The sequence below is a fragment of the Wyeomyia smithii genome, chromosome 3, assembly GCF_029784165.1.
Source record: "Wyeomyia smithii strain HCP4-BCI-WySm-NY-G18 chromosome 3, ASM2978416v1, whole genome shotgun sequence".
NCBI classification, from domain to species: Eukaryota; Metazoa; Arthropoda; class Insecta; order Diptera; family Culicidae; genus Wyeomyia; species Wyeomyia smithii.
Genome location: NC_073696.1, coordinates 220,091,566 through 220,116,051, shown reverse-complemented (window position 1 = coordinate 220,116,051; position 24,486 = coordinate 220,091,566). Strand labels below are relative to the sequence as shown.

Below are 24,486 nucleotides of genomic sequence, written 5' to 3'. Positions count from 1 at the left end.
AGGGGATAGTCGAAATAAGTAGGATAGGCAAAATTTTGATGAAATTTGAAATGCTATAGCTTTGCTAAACGTTATTCGATTTTAATAATTCGAACACCATTGAACTGGAAAACTTTTGAAGTTTCATTTTCTGACCCCAGATCTGGCCTAGGTCACCGGATATAGGAAATATTCCTGAGTTCCGGTAGGCATGTCAAACCTGCTAATTTTTGGATTGGTTTGGTAATGGGTTACCTGATAAAAATGCTCATTTGCATCATTGGCATAGATGACAAAATCATTTCTGAAGCGAATGGTTCATCAAGATTTGGAATCGGCCAAGAACTCATCGAGAAACGGCTATTTTTCATCCGGAAGTCCTCAGAGGAACCTTTAGTAGGGGACATTTACGTTTTTGCACCAAATATAGCGTGTTACACCTCTATCTTCAGGATTTTTTATCAGGAATCTTTTAAAAGACATATATCTGAATATAGGCTGCATTGGCCACTTCCGGAACGATCTGGAGGCCCCGAAGGAACCCGTAGTGGGAGAATTCACATTTCTGCATCAAAATATAGCATGCGACACCTCTATCTTCAGGATTTTTCATCAGGAATCATCCAAAAGACATATTTTTTTAAATACAGATTACGTTGGCCACTCTCGGAACGATCCAGATTCCCCGGAGGAACCCGGAATTGGGACATTTACATTTTTGCATCAAATAAAGCGTGCGACGCTTCTACCTTCAAGACTTTTCATCAGGAACCATCAAGAAGACATATTTTTGAATACAGATTACGTTGGCCACACCCGGGATGATCCGGATACCCCGAAAGAACCCGCAAATGGGGACATTTACATTATTGCATCAAATAAAGCGTGCGACACTTCTATCTTCAGGATTTTTCATCAGGAATCTTACAAAAAAAAATATTTCCTAATATAGGCTGCATTAGCCACTTCCGGAATAACCTGGATGCCCCGAAGGAAGATCCGGATGCCCGGAGGAACCCGGAATGGGGACATTTACATTTCTGCATCAAATAAAGCGTGCGCATAAAGCTGCAAGATTTTTCAAGATTTTTAATCAGGGTTCCTCCGGGGTATTTAGATTGTGCCGGTAGTGGCCAATGCAGTTTGAATTCAAAAATATGTCTTTTTGATGATTCCTGATGAAAAATCCTGAAGATAGAGCTGTCGCACGCTTTATTTGATGCAGAAATGTAAATGTCCCCATTCCGGGTTCCTCCGGGGCATCTGAATCGTTCCGAGAGTGGCCAACGTAATATGTATTTAAAAAATATGTCTTTTGGATGATTCCTGATGAAAAATCCTGAAGATAGAGGTGTAGCATGCTATATTTTGATGCAGAAATGTAAATTCTCCCACTATGGGTTCCTTCGGGGCATCCAGGTTGTTCCGGAAGTGGCCAATGCAGCCTATATTCAGATATCTGTCTTTTAAAAGATTCCCGATAAAAAATCCTGAAGATAGAGGTGTAACACGCTATATTTGGTGCAAAAACGTAAATGTCCCCTACTGAAGATTCCTCTGAGGACTTCCGGATGATAAATAGCCATTTCTCGATGAGTTCTTGGCCGATTCCGGATCTTGATAAACCATTCGCTTCAGAAATGATTTTGTCATCTATGCCAATGATGCAAATGAGCATTTTTATCAGGTAACCCATTACCAAATCCATCCAAAAATTAGCAGGTTTGACATGCCTACCGGAACTCAGGAATATTTCCTATATCCGGTAACCTAGGTCAGATCTGGGGTCAGAAAATGAAACTTCAAAAGTTTTCCAGTTCAATGGTGTTCGAATTATTAAAATCGAATAACGTTTAGCAAATCTATAGCATTTCAAATTTCATCAAAATTTTGCCTATCCTACTTATTTCGACTACCCCCTGTACATCCTGCTGATGAGGCTGCCATCTTAGGTGGGATACAGCATTTCATGATTCAGCCGCCCGCTTTGAGTCAGACGCTGTTGTACGCCGCCCCTGACATGGGGAGAGTCGCGTACGACTCCCTTTCCCAGTCAGCATACGACCAAAGTTTCCACCGGGGGTATGTTACCCGATCTCCGCTAAGGTTACTCGTGTCCCGGTCGGCACCTCGTGGAGGTTGGGATAGGAGTTGCTGGACAAAAATGAATGACCACAATAGGGTCTCAAATTACATGAGTCCAGCCGTTCACCATCCCGGGCAAAGCTATACCCGGAATGATATCCGGGCCCCTAGGTTGTGTTCCTTCGGCCCAAATCAAAGTTAGCAATTCCCGCGAGGACAGTTTTCGCATGTTCAAAAATTATACCAATTAATGCAGAATGTTGTTATTGCTATAGGTATATACTGTTGTTTTCATTCAATAATTCATTTAAACGAATCGACGAACAGTGTACCTAACGAAATTCAGTCAATTGATTAACCCGAATCGACCCAATGATATGACATCATTCGACACATTGTACATTTCTTGAAATGAAATGAATTTCAATGACATTTCTATCATTTGGAAATACTTTTATGAACACCAATAGATGCCACTAGACAGAGAAAATCATATCAAGTTAGTTGAGTTTGGTAAGTGGACGCAGTAGCTATCCAAAGTTGAAAATAGTTAAATATTCACGGAGAATTCTGGGCTGATTCGGGTTGGAGGCCATTAAGCAATAACAGTGCGTGGGTGCATTTACTGCCCATAAACTAGAAATACTGACTATCCACACCATACGCACACCACAGCGCGTCATGTGTTGAGCTGTTTTAAGCTCTATTTCGAAAAACGACCTGAATGGCAAGACAAACTCGATATTCGCCTAATTTTTTGTATGTAGTTTAAAGCATTTGTATCTCAGCTTTCTAATGGTGGTGTCAAATTTAAAATCAGTGGTCATTCGTCCTCAAAGCGGTTTCAAAACACGAATTCAAGAGAAATAGACAAAAAACTCCTAAAAACCGTTTACCAAAGTAGATTTCTCATTTTTCACTACTTTCAATCATTTAAACACAAAAATATCAATTTTTAAAGACTTCGTGTCACCAGTGGGACGGTTTCAGCGAGAATTGCTCTAGTGTAGATATGCAAGGATCTGGCACGGTTTTCAATCACTGAAGGTTGCCCCAATAAAGTGCGTCTTTAATGTAAAGCCTGAAGGAAGCAAACGTTCGTGAGCTTTTTACGCTGAAGTACACGAACATTCCAGATCGCGCAGTAGAGATGGACGGCGTGGTCATCGACTCGAGTCTGACCTTCGATTTGCCTAAGGCTGGATCTGGCCGTTTTAGATATTCCAGCCTTCAGCCGGTAAAGATACTGGATTTTAAGCAATTGCATTCAGTATCGCTCGACAAGGATGTAAAAACTTAACTCTATCCGACTCCTATCCTATCTGTATTGATCAATCCATCATTTTTTCAATGATTTACCTTCCACAACTTCCCTTAGAATGGTTTTCATTCAGAAAGCGAGAATATATCTTCCAGTTTCGAATAGTATATTGTGTCGTGGCGGTTGATGGATGGTTTTGAGAAAATAAATTTGGTATTCTCAGAGGTATATTAACTTCCCTAAGTATTTCCTTTTGTTTTGATCTGGGGATTTCAATACAGTAATGTCATAATTAACATCACTGAGATACAGTCAGGTTTTTAAGCTTTTTCTACGCGGGTTGCTTTGTTTAACAACTCAAAAACGGTACAAAACATCGACCTTATTCTAATTACGTTTTCCGGTTTTAGATCAAAAGTTTTCATATATCAGTTTTAAAAAAATCACAATTTTTGGTGTAAATACTGAAAATTTATAATATTCCCTTTTGGTCTTTATACTGACCAATTTCATATTCAGTAAAAGTTCAAAAGTTTTGGGACAGTTTTCTACGTCATTTTTTCAACTAAATTTAGTCTCTCTTGACGAGGTGTATACAAATTTAAACGCATCTAATCGCGTAAGAAAAACCTTACTGTGATGTTCGCACCCTTGCAGTCTTTCTATTATAACACCGTATTTTACTCCAACAGACCGACATCATCCGCATCCTGCTGCGTAACGGAGCTCAGGTCGACGCTCGGGCCCGGGAGCAGCAGACACCGCTGCACATCGCATCCCGTCTCGGTAACGTGGATATCGTGATGCTGCTACTGCAGCACGGTGCCCAGGTCGATGCCGTCACCAAGGACATGTACACCGCGCTGCACATTGCAGCCAAGGAGGGCCAGGATGAGGTAAAGAATCTGGTAGCTAAGAAACTGATGGATCACATAGATACCGTCTATCTGATGCAACTGTTCTGGATCAGACATCAGGAGTACTTTATCTAGGGCATAGGGGCGCTAGTTTATTTTTTGTTCTTCTTGTCGGTACTTTTTATTATTACATTTATATGCAACTTCCGAAACGCAACAAAACGAAACCATTGGTATTCAATAAAAAAAAAGTTCAGTAGCTGGACAAAGATATTTCGAGAACGAACGCACAGCATACGTATAAGCTTGTAAAATACGCAAAATGTTAAATGTTGGTCAATATCAGGCTCTAATCTAGTCCAATTATACTTATGATTTGTCCTGTTTATTTTTGTTTGTATTTTCAATAAATGTTTTATTACTTGCAAAAAGCCTTTTATGTTCGTTTATATTTAGCACTTTACCCTATTGTCTTCTGCTTACAAAGACTAGTTTTGCTCGTACTATTATTGAGCGCATCATTTTCAGCAAAGTTCTTCCAGATAGGTTTGAACGGGAAGCCTAGCGCAGGTAGTTATATTTATATTTTCATTATTTTTGGGTTTTCAAAAGAAGCATGCTTACGACTTCAGAGAAACTAAAAACACTAATTTTAAACTAAACCGTACCGTGATTGAGTGACGAATTCCCTAGTTTTCCTCGTTCAACTAAGCATCCCACAAACGTCCGGTAATGCATCAGTCTGGTCGAGTGATAGCCACACATAGAATTGTGTTGTAATAACATGTAAATAGCTTAGTTAAAAAATATCTATGCGTTTTCAGGTTGCCGGAGTACTGCTGGAAAATGGTGCTCAGATTGACGCGGCCACAAAGAAGGGTTTCACTCCTTTGCATCTTACTGCCAAGTATGGCCACATTAAGGTTGCCGACTTGCTGCTTGCCAAGAACGCCCCAGTGGACGCGCAAGGCAAGAACGGCGTTACACCACTTCATGTCGCTAGTCACTATGATCATCAGAACGTCGCACTGCTGTTGCTCGAGAAAGGAGCAAGTCCCCACGCAACTGCCAAGAACGGTCACACACCACTGCATATTGCCGCTCGTAAGAATCAAATGAACATCGCTACCACGCTGCTACAATATGGAGCACAAGCCAATGCTGAAAGTAAGGCCGGATTCACACCGCTACATTTGAGCTCACAGGAGGGCCATCACGAGATGTCGGCCCTGCTACTGGAACACAAGGCCAATCCGGATCACCAGGCACGCAACGGACTAACTCCGATGCACCTTTGCGCCCAGGAAGACCGTGTCAACGTTGCCCAGGTTTTGGTTAAACATGGAGGCGATGCGCACGCCGCTACCAAAGCCGGATACACTCCGCTACACGTTGCTTCTCATTTTGGCCAGGCTAATATGGTGCGCTATCTACTGCAACAGGGCGTAGATGTCAACGCTGCAACCGGCATCGGTTATACACCACTGCATCAAGCTGCTCAGCAGGGTCATTGCCATATTGTTAATATTTTAATCGAAAATCAAGCTGACCCTAATGCGGTCACCAATGTAGGTTTCTTACAGTTAAGTTTTGCACTGATTTACTTACCTGTATGTTATTGTTTCAGAATGGACAAACCTCACTGAAGATTGCCCAGAAGTTGGGCTACATCAGTGTACTTGACTCGCTGAAGTCGGTTACCGAAGCCAAGACAACACCGGATTCACAGCCTACTGAAGAAAAATATCGCGTCGTCGCTCCGGAAGCCATGCACGAGACGTTCATGTCCGATTCCGAAGAAGAAGGAGGTTAGTTCTGGAGTGTGCATTTATCGAACATAACCTCTACTAATGTTTTCACATTCGTAGGCGAAGATACCGTTCTTTCTGATCAACCGTATCGCTATCTAACCGTGGATGAGATGAAATCACTGGGTGACGATTCGCTGCCAATCGATGTCACCCGCGATGAACGCCACGACACAAACAGGATGGCTCAGAGCAGTGACTCGCACCAATTTCCGCCGACTGCCATGGAAGATTCCATCAGTCCACAGCACGCTTCAATGGTTCAGTCCGGCATTTCGGTTACTGATTTCGCTGACAACATAAACATCGAACGTCAGCCGCACGTCGGGTAAGTAGACGAAACCTGTCCCTTGTTCTCCCCTCACTGCATTGCTTAAGGTTTAACACAATAACACTCTAACACGCTGCTGGATTAACCCTTCGTCCCTACCATAGAAAACTACACTGGAAGAAGTGAGTATTGTAGCTTCCGCGTCAAGATCAACCATCAAAATAACACCGTTTTCATTCTCCTCGCTTAGTTTCTTGGTTTCCTTCCTGGTGGACGCTCGCGGCGGGGCGATGCGTGGATGTCGCCACAGCGGAGTACGTATTATAGTTCCACCCAGGTCGGCGGCCCAACCGACACGTATCACCTGTCGCTACGTGAAACCGCAGCGCACGATGCATCCGCCGCCGCTGATGGAAGGAGAAGCATTGGCCAGCCGAGTCCTGGAGCTGGGCCCGGTCGGTGCCAAATTCCTAGGGCCGGTTATCATGGAGGTACCGCACTTTGCTTCGCTACGGGGCAAGGAGCGTGAAATCGTGATCCTCCGCTCGGACAACGGGGAAACGTGGCGCGAACATAACATCGACATGTCGGACGAAATTGTGCACGACGTGCTGAACGAGTGCTTCGAGCCGGAAGGTGAGTCGAAATTGGAAGATTCTTATCTCATTTGGGACTTTTTGTTGTATTGTAAGAGAGAGTAGATTTAAAAGGTTACGCATGATTGAGAAGTTACTTAGTACTGTACTATTTCAGTACTTAAGAATTCTACACTGAAATCTACACGAAACAAAAGGGTTGAATTTAGTGAAGCGGGCAATGTAGGTAGATTTACGAGGGTGTGTGTGTGTGTTTTTACAATTCATCTCCCACTGGCCGGCAGTGCTTTTATGGAAAAAAACCTATCTGCATCTATTTCTATTTAAAGCTGATTTTTTTTATTGATTTTTTTAAATGTTACATAATACAAAGATGCAAATATTTTTAGCCCTGGAGATGAAAAGTGACAGCTCTAGTGTTCATCCAACGACCCATTTCAAGAATGCCTGGTAATACACGTACATTCCGAGATCGTCTTCATAAACACTAAGCCCCGCATGAATACGTTGTTATATCTATGGGACATAACATTGTATTCACACTTCCAGACTAATTTACATTAGTGGCTCGTATTTAATATTACTTGATAATACAGTTACAGTTCAGAACGATCTTACCAACGTCTTCTTAAAGAAATTCTTCGCAATTAGTTTACAGATTCGAATCTGCCGACGTTTTCCATGGCAGCTAATTCGTTTACCCGCCACCGAACGGCGGTGGCGCTGCGAACGTATTAAATTTTACTTCTTGGTCGATGAGTTTTGTGGCTGGTTCAAGTGTTCCTCAAAAACAAAACACTTCGAAAATATAGCGATACCTATCCTGCCCAGAGCGGTCCGTTGATGCTCTTCTTTAGAGATGGGAAATATCGCCAAAAGCGGACATCGATAACAATCGATAATTCCGGTGCTTTTATCGATATTATCGATAAGTATCGATAATTTGACAGCTAATGCTGGTGATGAAAAAAAAGCTATTTCAGATGGTGATGAAAAAAACTATGACAGATAATTGAGTTGGATAAATTCCCCATGGAAGGTTATCATGTTAGCTTCCACGCAAAAAAAAACATAAAGTCCTTGCGTGCGGCCTTCCGGCAGTTAACCGGAACATTCGCCATGGCGGACGAAAACATGCGTGTAGCCATGATTTCAAGCTCTTTCTTCGTTTTTTTATTAATTCCTCCTCCGTTTTCGCGACAAAATTGTTGGAATAGATCTTGCGCTTCAAGTTTTCCCAGAAATTCTCGATGGGAAGCAGGTGGGGGACATTGGGCGGATTCGTCGACTTCGGTACCACATCGATATTCAGACGCTCCATCTCCTCCAACGATCGCTTCGAGTAGTTGGCCAACGTCAAATCTGGCCAAAACACCGTGTCTTCGCGCTTATGGTATTCCTTGATGAACGACGCAACTTCTGTCAGGCACTTCGTACTATAAATTTCCCCGTTCACGGCCAGCCCGGAGCGAAAGAAGAGCAACTTTGACATCCCTTTCTCGCTGATTGTCAGCCACAGCCGCACCTTCTTGGGGAACTCGGTCTGTGAAATAAACTTTACCTCGGTGCTCACTTCCTTCGTGGGGGAGGCAAAATACGAAGAGCCCTGCTAGTCGTTGCCATCCAGGGTGAGATAGGTCTAGTCGTCCAACACCACTGCCACGTCGCGGTTCGCCGGGAAAATCGACTTGACCATCTTATTCAACCGCTGTCGCTGCGTCATTGCCTGCACCTCCGAGACCAGTGGACGGGACTGCCGCTTCCTGCATGTATGTCCATGTTCTCCAGATACTTTTTCACTGTTTTAGAACCTCTCGGCCAAGTGCACGCAGTGATTTAGCCACTTTTCCCTCGGTCTTCCTCCTCAGCATCCTTTGAAGCTTCTTGTCGCTCAGGATCGTTGGCCGTCCGGAACCGGGCTTTCTTTCGATGCTCTGATCGTTATCCAATAGTGTCAAGATGTTGTAGATGCCAGAACCGGCATACCCGGCGTCCACAAAGTGCCGCACGATGTCTGTTTTTGATGCGGCGGGGTACCGTTCTTTGAACGCGCACACTTCTGAACGGAGTAGCTTCACTTTTTTCACCATCACATTTAGAGTTTGACTGATAGAGCTGTCAAAGTTTTTTTGCTAACTCAATATCGGTGATCTCAGATTATTTTAAATGAAGTACTTTAGATAGACAATTGAGCTGCCTAAAACGTTCTATGCGTTGCAAAAATTTACACTTTACACACACTCTTGAAATCCGAAACATTTTCGGTGTAGGTTAGTCGCACCTAGTTCCCAAGTAATACTAATATGTTTTCCAGTGAAATGAAACCGGTTATCAAAATTGATTCATTTTTCGTAAAGTTCTGGCCATTTATCTCAATTATTTTGTCTACCCCCTGTATAAATCAGGATACTTTTTTTGGCGCAACAATTTCGTTGATTTGGATTTTTAGTGGAACTAAAAGTTCCACTAACAGATACTTTAAACTTAAACAATTCCAAGTTAAACTAAACAATTACCAGATAATTACCAATAGACTGCCGCTATGCATGTCCTTCATATTATAAGAGTTGGCAAGCCAAAAAAAATGTATTTTATTACAATTTCCAGGGTGGCCACTCTACCGGAAAAAACGGGAAAAGCGGGAAAAAGCCGGGAGTTTCAAATCACCGGGAGAAAAATACGGGACAACCGGGAAATTAGGCTTCACTCCGGGAAAATCATCCTCCTTCATTTCTACCGTTTCATTTGTTCAACAGTTTCTGAGGAAAGTTCAACATAAAAACCTGTTTTTTTTGCACGATGACCTAACTGGCATGATTCTGCCGGTTAGGGGAAAGCTGGTTGTTGGTTTCAGCCAAAGTCGACAACGGCTTCGCAGCAAGATCTGCGTCAAATAAAATCAGGCTTGGTCAGGTGGATAAACTTACTACTTCGTGACATATTGTCAGATTTTTAAAGAAGTCAAAAAGTAACCAGCGTCGCGGGAGGCGTATTAAAACTTCTTGTGAATGGTGTTCGACATCGAATCGGGTAGAATCCAGTCAAAAGTCAGATAGGACCGGACACTTCGAGTCTTGATTTTATTTCGAACCGGGCCGGAACGGAACTACCCTGTTTGTACTTCTCGATTTTTTATATGATTTTAATCACAAGCAGCACATTTATATTGCGGATCACTTTAATTTCATTTGCAAGTGACATATTTTAAAGAGAATATATATCAAATATTTCTAACAAACTGTGTTCGCCTGTCATGTTGCGGAAACTAGGTCAATATCTGCTGAAATTTCGTTATTAATATAAATAATCAAGACTCTGTTGTTTTCAGCATTCTCCATATTAAGTGTTTCGCAGAAAAATACAAGTTTTGTTGTATGCTGTGTTCGACCTTTGGATTCTGTTGGGGAAAGACGCCACCTTGAAGAGCTATTTGTTGAAGATTTCTCAGATTTTTTCTATATCAAAATCAAACAGTAACTAATAACATTTTTTCAAATTGTTTATTCAGAGTGTCAGTTGAATTTATTATACGGATCATGAGAAAATTTCTTATACATTCCTTTGGCCCCAGCTCGAAAATTTTGTAAGCCCCAGAATCGAAGTTTTTCGAAAAAAAAATTGTTTTGAAAGAACAGATCTCAACGTTTCATGCATTTTGCAAAATGCATCTTGGCAGTTTCATGTGTATTTTTTCATTGGTCACTCTGAGGCTCTTCTTCCCAAAGTCCGTTTGAAATTTTGCTTGAGGACATTTTTCGAGAAGACAAAACCTCTATGCCCCAACTCCTAAATTTATCCCATGCATTTCAATGCAAGCTCGAGAGTAGGTTGACAGAGAAGGAAGCAAGAAAAAGCGAGAAGGCGAAAATTGTCAACGATTTTGAGATAAAGAGGGCGAAAAATGTTCAACAGATCACTATGAAGGTACTTGCTAACGTCGATGAACAGCTGAAAACGATTAAGGAGAAATGTTTTTCATAGTTTTGTAACACTATTTTTGCAAGGCATAAATAAGCATGTAAAAATTGATTTTTTCTCATATGTTTTAAAAATAAAACATCGGGAAATTTTATTGTATATCATCGGGAAAACCGGGAAAAAACCGGGAAATCGAAAATTGATATTGAGTGGCCACCCTGAATTTCGTATCATTGCTTTTTATGAGATGGTGCAAAAAGTATGGATATTTTTTAAAGTTCTCCAGTATTAAGTTGTCGAATTAATCTGTTCTTAGGAAACTAAAAACTATAAATACCTTTTTAGTTACCATTATTTCTCAGAAACTTAGTGACACTCGGGGCGAACCTTTACAATGCTAAATCTTGTCGAAGAGCAGCACCCAACAAATACCTAGCGGCAAAGGCAACTTCTGGGGTTGGGTTGGTAAGGTCTCCTTCTTTTGGGTCTCCTCCAGTAACCAGCCGCACTGACTTGTGCTCACCCTCATAATATCGATAATTATCGTTAACCTCAAAAAATTGACGATAATATCGATTCCCAGCATCAATCGATATTATCGATAAGTTTCCCATCACTACTCTTCTTCACTTTTCTAGATATCAGAGGAACCGGAACTTCGCGATTTCACCAATAACTTCATTTGTAATCCGCGGGAAACTGCCTTTATCACTAAAATTTTACGTTGAGGTAGAACGCGCACAACACTCAGTTGGCCTTGTTCAAATCAAATGAATGAAAAACTATTCTCTAAAACTGGTTTTAGTTCATTATTTCTTGGAAAAAAATTTAGCAAGCCACTGACTGACTGTCACTTGAAAATCCACGAAAAAATATATAAATTTAAACAAATTTAAATTGGTTCCAAGTTATACTCAGCCGTTCCGATGTTGAACGAAGTTTCTTCACTGCCATCATCTGCTGGCTAGTGCAAACGCATTCACTCCATGTCACATATACACATAACACACAGTGATAAATAGCAAACGGGTGGCGTAGCACCACTCGATGCTGCAATTTTTTCGACCGATGCTCACGGTACCACCGTAAAAGAGTGAATGTTTCGTAGCACAAACAATACAGCTATACGTGAACTTTCCTCAAAACACTTGTAAATTTCGAATATGAACTCACTTCGCGATAACACTAATACCACAGACTAACAGACGTAACACTGGAACCTAGCTCCATCGCCACAAAAAACGTTCATTTCAAATTTTCAATCGAATAACAGTCATCGCGCGAAAACGTCGTCTGGTGGCGCTGTCATGCAATCTCATACATATTTTGTAGTTCCCCATTTGACACATGCAGTAACGCTGGCGCTGATGTCGAAATACATGACGCAGCGCGAACACGACAGCAGATGGTGCTAGTGTTATCAACGTAAAGTACTGGAATCATCCAAACGATGACTTTATTGAAAATTTGTTCGACGTGTTATGTCTGTTAGTCTGTGCTAATACCTTACACGAAATACCATATTAAGCAAATTTTATTCCGAAATATCGCGCGAGCGAAAATATTAATGTAGGTAGATTTACGAGGGTGTGCAAAATGAACGAGAACAGAACGTGTAACTCATCCTCATTTTCCTCATTCCGACGGGACTCGAACCCGCAATCTTCGATGTTTGCGGCATGGTTTTTTAGCCAATTAAACTAATGGGAATACAATATCATATCACCCTCTACTATTGTGTCCCGTTCCTAGCACGCCTCGATAAACCACACACGCTGCCTTATGGGAGTTATTTTTGTAATGGAGATTATCTTTTTTTCACACGCTTTGTATAGCGTCGAGAGTCTGTGAAACTCCCACCGAAACGTTCTAACCTTTTGTTCTAACCTTTTCCAGGAATTTTTTTAGTGTGAATATTTTCCGCTACTGGATTAGATTTTTATTTGTTTTATTATCTCTTTTAATCAGTTATTGAAGCCAATTTTGACATTCTTTGTATCCTCTAAAACCACTGTTAGTCTTACTCAACCAAATGCTTTCTACTGTCGCTTGCAGATCTTGCCCAGCTAGATGAGCTCGGAGGTGGCCGCATCTGTCGCTTCGTGACGTACGATTTTCCGCAGTACTTTGCCGTAATTTCCCGCATCCGCCAGGAGGTGCACGCTATCGGACCGGAGGGCGGTATGGTGTCCAGTACCGTGGTTCCCCAGGTGCAGGCTGTCTTCCCGCAGGGAGCTCTCACCAAGAAGATCAAAGTCGGTTTGCAGGTAAATTTGTTCAAACCACGTAAAGGCGTTGCGCCCGAGAAATTGCGAAAAATCAGTGTCAATCATGTACCGAAAAAGAAGCGCTTTTCGCTGATCTGGTAAACGCGGTAATGGCCAAAGCTATGACGAAAAAAAATTCTCATAACGGTTTAGAATCAAGGCGTTCCAGAAAGACAGCCTACATTGAATTTGGCTATAAGCGACCAGGGAGGCTTCCAAAGACATTTGAGATTGTGTTCACTTGTTTGGCTAAATTAAGTTGAGCTGATTTATAAGCGATAAATTCTTGTAACTGCATGGTATCAGAAATTGAATGACAGCTCCAAACTGGCTTCTATGACAAGCTTTGTACTCCTTATTGCTCATTGAATGAAGTGTAGTTTCTTGACAACAAGTATTTAGTATTTTTTCTTATATGTAAACTGAAATTTATTTACGAGACAAATACGTTATTACGAAGTTTGCAAAACCAGAGTGATTAAGAATTTCCATTGTAACGCATGTTACTGAGAATTGAAGTAGATATTGTTCAGTTTATTCTCTTTGAAATAATATTAGCAAGTATTCGATTAGCGAAATAGCTTACATATTTTACATCCAAACAGTAAAAGCTACAACGACACGATATATCTAGCTCTATCATCTATCAAGCATATAGACACCAAATAGAATCAAACGCGTAGATGACAGGAGTGATGAAGCATTTTGCTACATTTGTCACCAAATGTAACGATAAATTTTCATCTTCTGCTACGTCAAAAGATCACATACAGAATGTGCAATTCGAAACATTTACTGATATGAGCAACAGAATGCATATAAACGCCGGCAATCGAATCATTTTCGCTGTGCACTGCAGCATAATTTACACCCATACTCACGCGAGCAAACAATAGCATACTCTTTATCGCCCTTTCAACATTACAGCGAAGCTAATAGAATAAAAATAATGCCAAAGGAATACCAGGAAATAACTCTTGCAAACTAACTTCAAAACAATTGATATCAAATATTTTCAAACTCATCTCAATCTTAAAGGAACTCAAGCTTAACTAACCAATCATACATGACATAACCAAATCAGATAACCACTTGCTCGACTTTGACAGTTCAATTGTGCTAACAATGAGTGCAGAATAATTATACCAACTATTCGAATTGCTAGCCTACTCTAGAGAGTGCCCAATAAATTTAGTTCTTTTGAAGAAAACTAACCATAAACTGAATTGTTTCATTTCTGTACTTAAGTTTTGCGCGAGTTCTTGGTCTAAAAATTTCGATCCCATCATTGCAGACTGGAAGCAATCAAAACAAAAACAAATCTTGGAGGCAGGGTTGTTGTGGAGAAGAAAAAATCTTTGAACAGAAATGTACTTTCTAGTTATTCGATCAAATTCACTAATCATACCCGGAAAGCTTAACTGAGATTACCTACCGCCGCGGGAAGAGTTGATTCAAAATTGCTAAATTTATTGGGCATCACGAAATGCTCACGCTCGTACGTAAATGCCAATAGAAAAAATCTCGTAACAAAGCTAAACACAAGAGAAAGCACTTAATTCAATATTGAACAGTAAGCAATAAGAATAAAATCCTAAATACTTTGAGCTTTTCTTTCAAGCATAGCAATTATATCCGCATCATGTTCAGTTGTACTAACTCGTACATACTTTTGTTTGTGCCATTCCGTCAACTTTCAGTTTCGCTTTCACGTGCAACTAACAACTAGCCACAGTCTTTTCATTATTCTATGTGCCACCGTATACTTAATTTTCTGTTGCTATCTGCTTCTTGTTAAACTACTAGTCTTACTAATTGTTTGCTGGTGTCACTTAATTTCGCTGTAAATATGCAAAAACCTTTTGTTCATGGACACACGAACACTCATGTAGCGACGACTAACGAAAAACGCCTTGCTTCTAAAAATTTGTTTATGTTTTGATGGTAGCTGGTTGAAGGTTCTGAATTTCGCCTGTGTCCTAATGTATATCACAAAAAGGATCGGGAACTAACAGCGATGCAGCGATAATGTGGAGTGTGTGTTGAAATGCTCATAGCTAACAGTTTACTTTCATGAATACTAATTCAAGTACAGGTAAGATCGAATCGATAAACAAAGAAGAGGGTAGGAAACTTTTACCCGTGTTGAGTTTTTTAAACAATTTGAAAACTTTGAATTTTCTGTCAATAAGACCCAGTTACCCAGGTTTTAATCCGAATTGTTACAATCGAATTGGAGCATTAGTCATCATATTTAGTAATGTAATTGTCGTAAACCCCAAGATACAAATCAAGATGGGAATGAATTGCTTGAAAATCATCCCAAAAGTTTTCTGCATCCAAAATCTAATTTCTTTAATTTTTATCACGACAGGTAGTTATCGACCCAATCCACATGCGTCTCTACTTCACTCCATCTTGGGCTAGTTTTCTACAATCTACCTCAACACTCGCCAATCGGGCGTTTTCATCCATACCACACACCCAACGAGTACGGGGTCTACCACGGAGTCGTCGACCTCTGTTCGAATCTGGCTAGCCCAACTGTAGCCTACCGTGTTATATTAGCTTGACAATAACCACATATTGGTAGGCTAGATACACCTCGAGGTTCATACACCTGAATCACATTGCATTCCACACGTTTCGTGTATTGAACGCAGAACCTACGCTTGTCCTATACAGTCCTATACAATGCGAATTTCGTTTGGACATGCAGGCTGCAAGATCTCAGCTGGCTACGTAAACTGTGGAGGTTGTGTTCACGGCTGCTATCGGTGTCTTTACTTCATGGCTAACCTCACTGTCGCATGTTACGAGAGTACCAAGATATTCTTCGAGTACTTCAAAGATATACCTATCTATCACAATAACAGTACCAACACTCACTACAAGTTCACGAGGAATCCAATTAGTGAAGCTTCCCTCTTAAATTGCACGAAATCCTCTTCCAGTGCTTTGCGGTCAATATTTACAAAGTCTATATTATTTGCAGAACCAAAGAGGATATTCAACTTCGTGAAATTTAATTTCTTCCCTATGCATGCCTGCTCTTCAAGGGAACGTTAAATAGGAGTTTCACCTTGATTCAAACCGTACAACGCAACGTGACGAACGACATTGTGCCCGCTATCCTGATGCATGATAAACTGTCATGGGTGGCACTTATCAGCTTTATTTGCCACAACTCGCTTCGCTTAACTGAGTCGTACGCCGCCTTGAAGTTCATGAATAGATAATGAGTCTGGAAGACCCCTTCTTTAAACTTACAAGTTTCACATATAGTTTGCTGTGGATCGCCCTTCCCTAAAATTGCACTGGTACTCTTCAACGAAGGCTTCCTGCGACAGCTTAAGTCTATGAAACAATGCGGTAGAACATTTTGTAATTCTGAGGGGCCTCGTTAACGCTGCCCTTTTCCCCTTCCTGCAGACTGGATAAATGAATCCTTCTAACCAGCCCGCTAGAAGTATATCTTCGGCTCACACCTTTAACCCTTTCCGACCCAGCCCACAAAATTGTGTAGATAGAGGGTGCCTAAAACAAAACCTTGTTAATCTCTCTTTGAAAGTTAAATTCATTGGTTTTATCGCTCACAACGCTTGTGTCAACATTACAGCTGCGGAAAAAAAAACAATAGCAAACAAGTTTATTTATATACGAAAGACTTCGATTTAGGTTTTCAGATCGATCCTTGAACCGCCCGATTTGCGTCCGATTTTCAAAGCTTCCATACGATTTTATATGGGAAAAACCACTTTTACAAAACTTTTCTATAGAGATGTCCAGTTGGCTCCTAAAATTATATCAATACAAAATATTTATAGAAATTTTTCCTGGGAAAAACTCTTCTGAAGACCGCAAGGCGCTACCTTGCTTGTGAAAAAAGATATTCACCCCAGACTGATTGAATATCTGACGAACGGCTCACTATTGAATTTTACTAGCAATACTGTTGCAGCATGCTGCTGTTGCAAATTCAACCATGTGATGAGAAATAATATCGCTTAAATTTATCTTGGAGGCTTCCCCGAAGATACTATGAGCAAAAATCACACTTTGAAAATTAATTCCACGCGAAATTATTTGTCATACTTAAACAAGTTTGCAATAGCAGCATGTTGTAGCAGTGTTGCTGAAAATTTCGATGGTGAGCCGTCCGTCAGACATTCAATCAGTTTGGGGTGAATAGCTGTTTTTACAAGCATCGTAGCGCCTTACGGTCTTGAGAAGAGTTTTTCCTAGGAAAATTTCCTACAAATATCATGTATTGATATTTTTTAAGAGCCAACTTGACATCTCTAGAGAATAAGTATTGAAAAAGTGGATTTTCTCATATAAAATCGTATGGAAACTTTAAAAATCGGGTGCTAATCGGACGTTTCACCGATCGATCTGGAAAGTTACACCGATCGATCTGGAAAGTTACACGAAAAGTGCATGGGAGTTAATATTTATATTTTGTCCCACCCTAGTGTCCATGTTCTCCAGATACTTTTTTGACGTAGAATTACGTCTTACGGCAACATACACAGGGGGCCAGTTTCATTACAGGGATCCAATTTCAAAAACCAAAAACATCGAGAGCGTCACAAAAATTGTCCATTTTCAACCGTTTTAAGCTCAGTCAGTTTCCAACCGATTTTCGTCATTTTTGCAGTAAGCGATTGGAAAATCAACCAAGCACCCGTACAAATGGAGAAAGTTGTAATCTGATTGTTCGAACTGTTGTACTATTGAAAATTGTCAAGCCTTGTCGAAACGCAAATGTCGACCTCTGATTGGTCGCACAATGCTTCTTTCCCTAACAAGGTCGACAGAATATACCTAGTTGACTAAGAATGCGCGCTTTGTGTTTTATGTATAATTCATTCCATGATTGTGCCGATACCACACGGACTGCTAGATGGCAGCAGATAACAGAAATGCAGCACTTACGCTATTGCGTCTTACAACAAAACGGTTATAAATCGACATCACAATTTCCACCTTCATACTCATGTCTACCGTCGGCAGCATAAAACATGCACGATCTGCTTCCATGCGACTTTAGTCATATCTATTTTTTCAGTTATCCCAATCCACAACGTGCAAAAAATCTATGTCAGATCGGATATTGCGCGCTACTGGACCATGAAGCATCTATGCGATAATTGAACGAAATTTGCAACTACAGCAACCAGTCTTTCTCAAGGCTGCTAAATATATTTGGAAGAGCATAATGAATGGTTATTACTAAATTGCAACTTTGATTGCAGTTTGATGCTGCTGCAATTGCGCAGCAGTGTGATGTATATTACGATTCATTAACACTGTGCATCACAAGTGGTATATGCGAAACAAATCCGATTCCAAACAGAAAAGTTCAGCCAGTTCTGCTCACGGCGGTGAGTCCGTTTTAGAAAATTCATAACACTTCATTAACAAATATGTAACGTCTTAAAGAAGACGGTTGTTACGAGAACGGAAACATATTCTTCCTTCAAGCCGTGCAACACACGATACATGTTATATTGTTGCCTTCATAAGGCAACAATTGGTTGATGATGATGATGATGATGATGGTCCCGCCACATACCCCTACAAAGGTTTGAGCTGGACGATTTATCTATAGATAATTAATGTGATCACATTTTAATCAGTTATACAAAACAAAAAAAAAAAAAAAAAAAAAAAAAACGAACTGATTTTACCTCCAGATATAAACTTCTTCAAAAACTGTATACTTGATTGTGAGCAGCGTCTTTTTTAAGTACGTTGGAGAATGGCATAAACTGGAAATAATTTTTCCAGTTATCCCAATCCACAACGTGCAAAAAATCTATGTCAGATCGGATATTGCGCGCTACTGGACCATGAAGCATCTATGCGATAATTGAACGAAATTTGCAACTACAGCAACCAGTCTTTCTCAAGGCTGCTAAATATATTTGGAAGAGCATAATGAATGGTTAATACTAAATTGCAACTTTGATTGCAGTTTGATGCTGCTGCAATTGCGCAGCAGTGTGATGTATATTACGATTCATTAACACTGTGCATCACAAGCGGTATATGCGAAACAAATCCGTAAATGTCAATTTACTAAGTTTTCATCATTACAAACCAGTCACTTCTTACAGCATCTCGATCATACTCATGGTTCATAACAATTTACAGAAGGGGCATCTTTGCCGATTGAGGATTCCGGCCTTTCTCTGGTTAAACTCCGTCTTCTTACAGTATCATGAAATACAAACAATCTTCATATTCATATACTTGACCATGGATTCCGACGATACCTTCGGAAAATTAAAATTCTTTCTGCTTTGTTTATTTTAAACATTTAACAAGGCTGAAATTATTAACTGTTACTGCACAGTTTAGTTGTCTGGTAAATACAACTAATATCAAACATTTATGAATTTATTATACGATTTTTTTTATGTTTCTTTCAACAGAGTCGACTTAAGCACATCGGTTAGTGCGTTTTCGATGTAGAATTATGTCTTACGGCAACATATATAGGGGTACAAACTGTAAAACCGAAAGCATCGAGAGCGTCACGAATATTACCCACTTTCAAAAGTTCTGAACTCAGCTAGTTTCCAACGGATTCCGTTTATTTTTAAAGCAAAATTAATATACGAAACAAATACGGAATATATCGCTTCACACCATTAAAATGATTAACCCTAATCGAGTGTATTTCCAAAGCTATTGCAAAAAATTATTGACATAAGACAAGCTGTCGTAATTCAACGTTAACCTTGCGGTCGTTTCGTATAAACAACCTCTTCCACTTTTTTTTTTAAAGGGGGGATTTGTTAGTAGCTTAAGTATTTATGATAAATATTAGTAAATAATGAGTATGTGTGTCCAATCACAAATGGTAACTTCTCAACACTGTTAGAAATTTGTAATTTTAATTGTTAGGATTTGTTTGCTTTCGCAATTAGGACTAATCATTCGTAGGGATTTAAACCTACTTGTCAGAAAAGGGGAAGTAAACTTACAACTAACTTAATTGCTAACTTATTGGCTATAAAGAGAGCTCATCGTAGCAATTGAGGATTGCAACGATTTTTGTCTAAAATTGTTAATAATTTTATTTGACATAGCTTCTAATGGTTCTACACCAGTAAGTCTATGTAATTCGAGTGTACCAAACCAAGCATGACGCTTCAAAATCATTTTCAGAATTTTATTCTGAATCCTTTGGAGCGTTTTCTTCCTTGTTGAACAGCAACTTGACCAGATCGGTACAGCATAAAGCATTGCTGGTCTGAAAATTTGTTTGTAAATCAAAAGTTTGTTCTTTAAACAAAGTTTAGAATTCCTGTTAATGAGAGGATATAAACATCTCGTATATTTGATGCACTTGGCTTGTATACTCTTAATGTGCTCTTTGAAAATAATTGAAATTTATCATAAATTAGTCCCAAGTACTTAACCTTGTAGGACCAACTTAAAATAACCCCATTCATCTTGACAACGTGATTATTGTTTGGCTTGAGGAAAGAAGCCCTAGGCTTATGCGGAAAAATTATCATTTGAGTTTTAGAAGCATTGGGAGAGATTTTCCACTTTTGCAAGTAGGAAGAAAAAATATCTAAACTTTTCTGCAATCGACTGCATATGACACGAAGACTTTTTCCTTTTACGGAAATGCTTGTGTCATCGCAGAACAATGACTTTGTGCATCCTGGAGGCAAATCAGGAAGATCTGAAGTGATTCTCCAGATACTTTTTCACTGTTTAACCGCATGCACCAACCTCCCGGTCAAGTGCACGCAGCGATGTAGCCACTTTTCCCTCGGTCTTCCTCTTCAGCATCCTTTGAAGCCTCTTGTCGCTCAGGGTCGTTGGCCGTCCGGACCGGGCTTTCTTTCGATGCTCTGATCGTTGTCCAATAGTGTCAAGATGTTGTAGATGCCGGAACGGGCATACCCGGCGTCCACAAAGTGCCGCACGATGTTCGTTTTTGACGCAGCGGGGTACCGTTCTTTGAACGCGCACACTTCCGAACGGAGTAGCTTCACTTTTTTCGCCATCACAGTTAGAGTTTGACTGATAGAGATGTCATTTTTTTTGCTAACTCATGGGTTACTATGATTGATGATGCATGAGTAGTTTCGTCCTATTACTCGTATGTCACTTTTAATCTGATCAAGCCATCGTGCACTCTGTACTCCTCTGTTTCTGGTTCCAGAAGGGTTACTGAAAAGAATCGTTTTAGGCGGGTTGTCGTCCGGCATCTTTTCGACATGTCCGGCCCATCGCAATTTGTTAACTTTAACCAGGTGTACAATGGAGACTCTTCTAGCAGCGCGTACAGCTCATGGTTTGTGCGTCTACGCCATTCTCCGTCTTCAGTCTTTACTCTACCGTATATGGTTCGCAGCACCTTCCGTTCGAAAACTCCAAGGCCGCTGAGGTCCTCTGAGAGCAGTGCTGTCGTCGCTAGCCCATAGAGGACCACCGGTTTAACTAGTGTTTTGTACAGCTTCAGCTTCGTACTGCTCCTGCTCCGGCTCCCGCTTGAATGCGTCTTCGGATCTCTTTGCTGGTGTTGTTGTCAGCGGTCACCAGCGATCCTAAGAACAATAACTCGTCTATCACCTCAAGCTCATCGTCGTCTACGATGATCCGGGGTTAACATTGTTCTCCTTGGAGCCTCTTCCCTTCTTAAACTTTGTTTTTGACGCATTGATCAGCAGTCCAATACGCTTAGCTTCCACTTTGAGTCTGGTGTAGATTTCTTCCACCGTCGCAAAGTTTCGCAAGTAAGCTGAACCCGCTTCGTGAAAATCGTACCACTCGTGTCGATACTCTTCGTATAATACCTTCGAGGGCGATGTTAAAAAGTAAACAGGAAAGTCTATCACCTTGTCTCAGGCCTTCGGCACGACTCGAAGGGACTCGAGAGTATCCCCGAAACACGCACGTAACACATAACACGATTCATGGTAGCCTTGATCAGTCACGTCAGTTCTTCCGGAAAAATATCCTCGTTCTTGTGCATAGTTCTTGCCATAGCTGTTCTCAATCAACTGTATCATAGGCTACCTTGAAGCCGATGAAAATGTGATGCGTGGACAAATTGTACTCACGACATTTTTGCGAAATCTGTCGGATTGAAAATATCTGGTCCGTGGTTGCGCGGGCTCTCATGAAACCCACCACGTACTACCTCACAAACTTCCTGGTTGAAGATGTTAGACTCTGGAATAGAACTCGGGAGAGTATTTTATGAGCAGCGTTGATGAGCCTTGTTATAGATGGGGCAGACGACTCCCTCCATCCACTCTTCCGGCAGGCAGAAAACTCTTCCCAGATAATGACCTAGTGCAGAGCTCTACCAAGTGTTTCTTTAATTCGTGGAGGTCGGGAGATGATACCCGGTCATCTACTGCTGGCACTCCTAGGTCCGTTGCAGTTCCGCTTCTGTTTTTTGCATCGCTATTCAGATGTTCATCGAAGTGCTGCTTCCACCTGTCGACCACCTTGCTATCGTTCGTGATGAGATTACCTCCCACATCCTAGCAAAAGTCGGGTAGAGCACATTTTCGTAGAACTTTTGCGTATCAGCAGTGAATAGCTCTTCATGGTCACAATCCTCCTGCTGGCGCTTGTTACGTCTCAGGAACGTGGTTTTGTCGTTCTTTGCCCGTCTGTACTTGACCAGATTCTGTCTCGTCCTTACCTTCAGGTAATTAACCCAGGTCCGGCTTTTCTCTGTCACTGCTGCCTTACATTCCCCATTAAACCAGTCGTTTCTGTCAGACGGCGCCTCTGTTCCTAGTGTCGTCGTCGTGGATTCCCTGATGGCCGTGCGGGTCATGATCTAGCCATCTTCAAGAGAAGCTGCGCCGAACTCCTCTGCCGTGGGTAGTGCCGCTTCAAGCTGTTGCGCGTAGACTTCGGCAGCTTGCAGGTTCCGTAGCCGCTTGATGTTGAGCCGTGGGGATCGACTCTGTCGCGACTGATAGACAGTCGACAGTTTTAAACGTATACCATAAGCCACTAAGTAGTGATCCGAGTCAATGTCCGAACCTCGGTAAGTGCGTATGTTGGTGATGTCCGAGAAAAACCGTCCTTCGATGAGCACATGGTAAATTTGGTTTGTTGTTCTTTGGTCAGGTGGTTTTCAAGTGGCTTTGTGGATGTCCTTGCGGGGGAAAGATGTACTTCGAACTACCAATCCTCGGGAAGCTGCAAAGTTTACGCATCTTTGGCCGTTGTTGTTCGTCTCAGTGTGCAGACTTTCGTGTCCGATCACCGGTTCATAAAGGTCTTCCCCTCCGATTTGAGAGTTCATATCCCTGATGATGACCTTGATGTCCCGCTGCGAGCAGCTGTCGTAGACGTCCTCCAGCTGTGCGTAGAAGGCTTCCTTTTTAGCATTGGGTCTTCCTTCAACCGGCCTTTAATTCTCGATACACACATCCTGTAGCTGACCGCCTGCCACTCAATCACACGACTTTGCTTTCTGCCCAACACAATAAAGCTGGTAACCCGCTATTTGTTGTACCGCCGCTCTGGTAGTACTGTGCCCTGCAACCACACAGCCTCTGTGCATTTTATCCTTTCTGGCAAAGTTTCTGCAGCACTACCGAATGCCGAAGTGACGGGGTTTCAGCTGATCCAGTAGGATTCTGTCGCCACCCGGGATGTTTAGCGATCTACAGTTCCAAGTTCCGAGTTTAAACAAAACCTAAAAATCTACGTAATTTATGCATGCTCCCTTAGTAAGGCTAGGTTCATTGAAAGAAGATCCGTTGATGTTGGATCAAATGTTATCTCGTTTGTTTCGCAACCAAATCCAAGAAAGAAGTGATTTTGGGGGAGGGCGAGGGAGTTAATTCCAATTGACACTAAAATTGAGATTTTTTCGAGAGCCAAAGACTCGAAAATGATTGATGCACCACTAACCAAAGCTTTGTTGTGGTGATACCAAAGTATAAAAGTGTTTATACAGATGACGCTTTACCCTATTCTGAGTTTTGTGCACTTGAAAATTCAAAGTCGGCCATTTTTTGGCTCGTGCAATGCATCACCTTACAAAATACCGTAATAGGATTTTCAAAAATAGTGATATGTTAACAATGCTCCATTCAACACTTGAAAAAAGCTAACGGTGAATCGGGAATCTTCACGAAACATTTCATATAACATAAGTTCGCTCCACTCTTTGTTTTTTTATAACTAAGCATTTATTTTATTTTTAATTTGTAATCAGTACAACCGTGTAGCTTCGGTATTTTATTTTTTTATCAAAACTTTACTATAGTTGTCCAACGTTAGATTGATCAAAGCGGTGATGGATCGAGTGATGTGTGTTGTGAGAGTATCGGGGACACTCTCGGGTCCCTTCAAATCACGAAGAAGGTTACGACAATAGAACCATGTGATTTATTGTTTCCTTGGAAAGTGCTGAACACATAAGTGTGGTCGCCGATGAT

At 41.1% G+C, this 24,486-nt stretch overlaps 1 protein-coding gene across 1 annotated transcript in view; it reads left to right on the top strand.

Moving 5' to 3' along the window:
* LOC129730485 (ankyrin-3-like) overlaps positions 1-14,263 on the top strand; it is a 119,445-nt gene extending 105,182 nt beyond the window's left edge. Inside the window, exons 7-13 of the mRNA XM_055689832.1 lie at positions 4,018-4,221; positions 5,007-5,750; positions 5,810-5,990; positions 6,051-6,318; positions 6,426-6,443; positions 6,512-6,897; positions 12,831-14,263. Of these exons, the coding sequence (XP_055545807.1) occupies positions 4,018-4,221; positions 5,007-5,750; positions 5,810-5,990; positions 6,051-6,318; positions 6,426-6,443; positions 6,512-6,897; positions 12,831-13,144 (2,115 nt within the window). The 3' untranslated portion in view covers positions 13,145-14,263. The remainder of the gene's footprint in view (positions 1-4,017; positions 4,222-5,006; positions 5,751-5,809; positions 5,991-6,050; positions 6,319-6,425; positions 6,444-6,511; positions 6,898-12,830) is intronic.
* Positions 14,264-24,486: the final 10,223 nt, after the last annotated feature.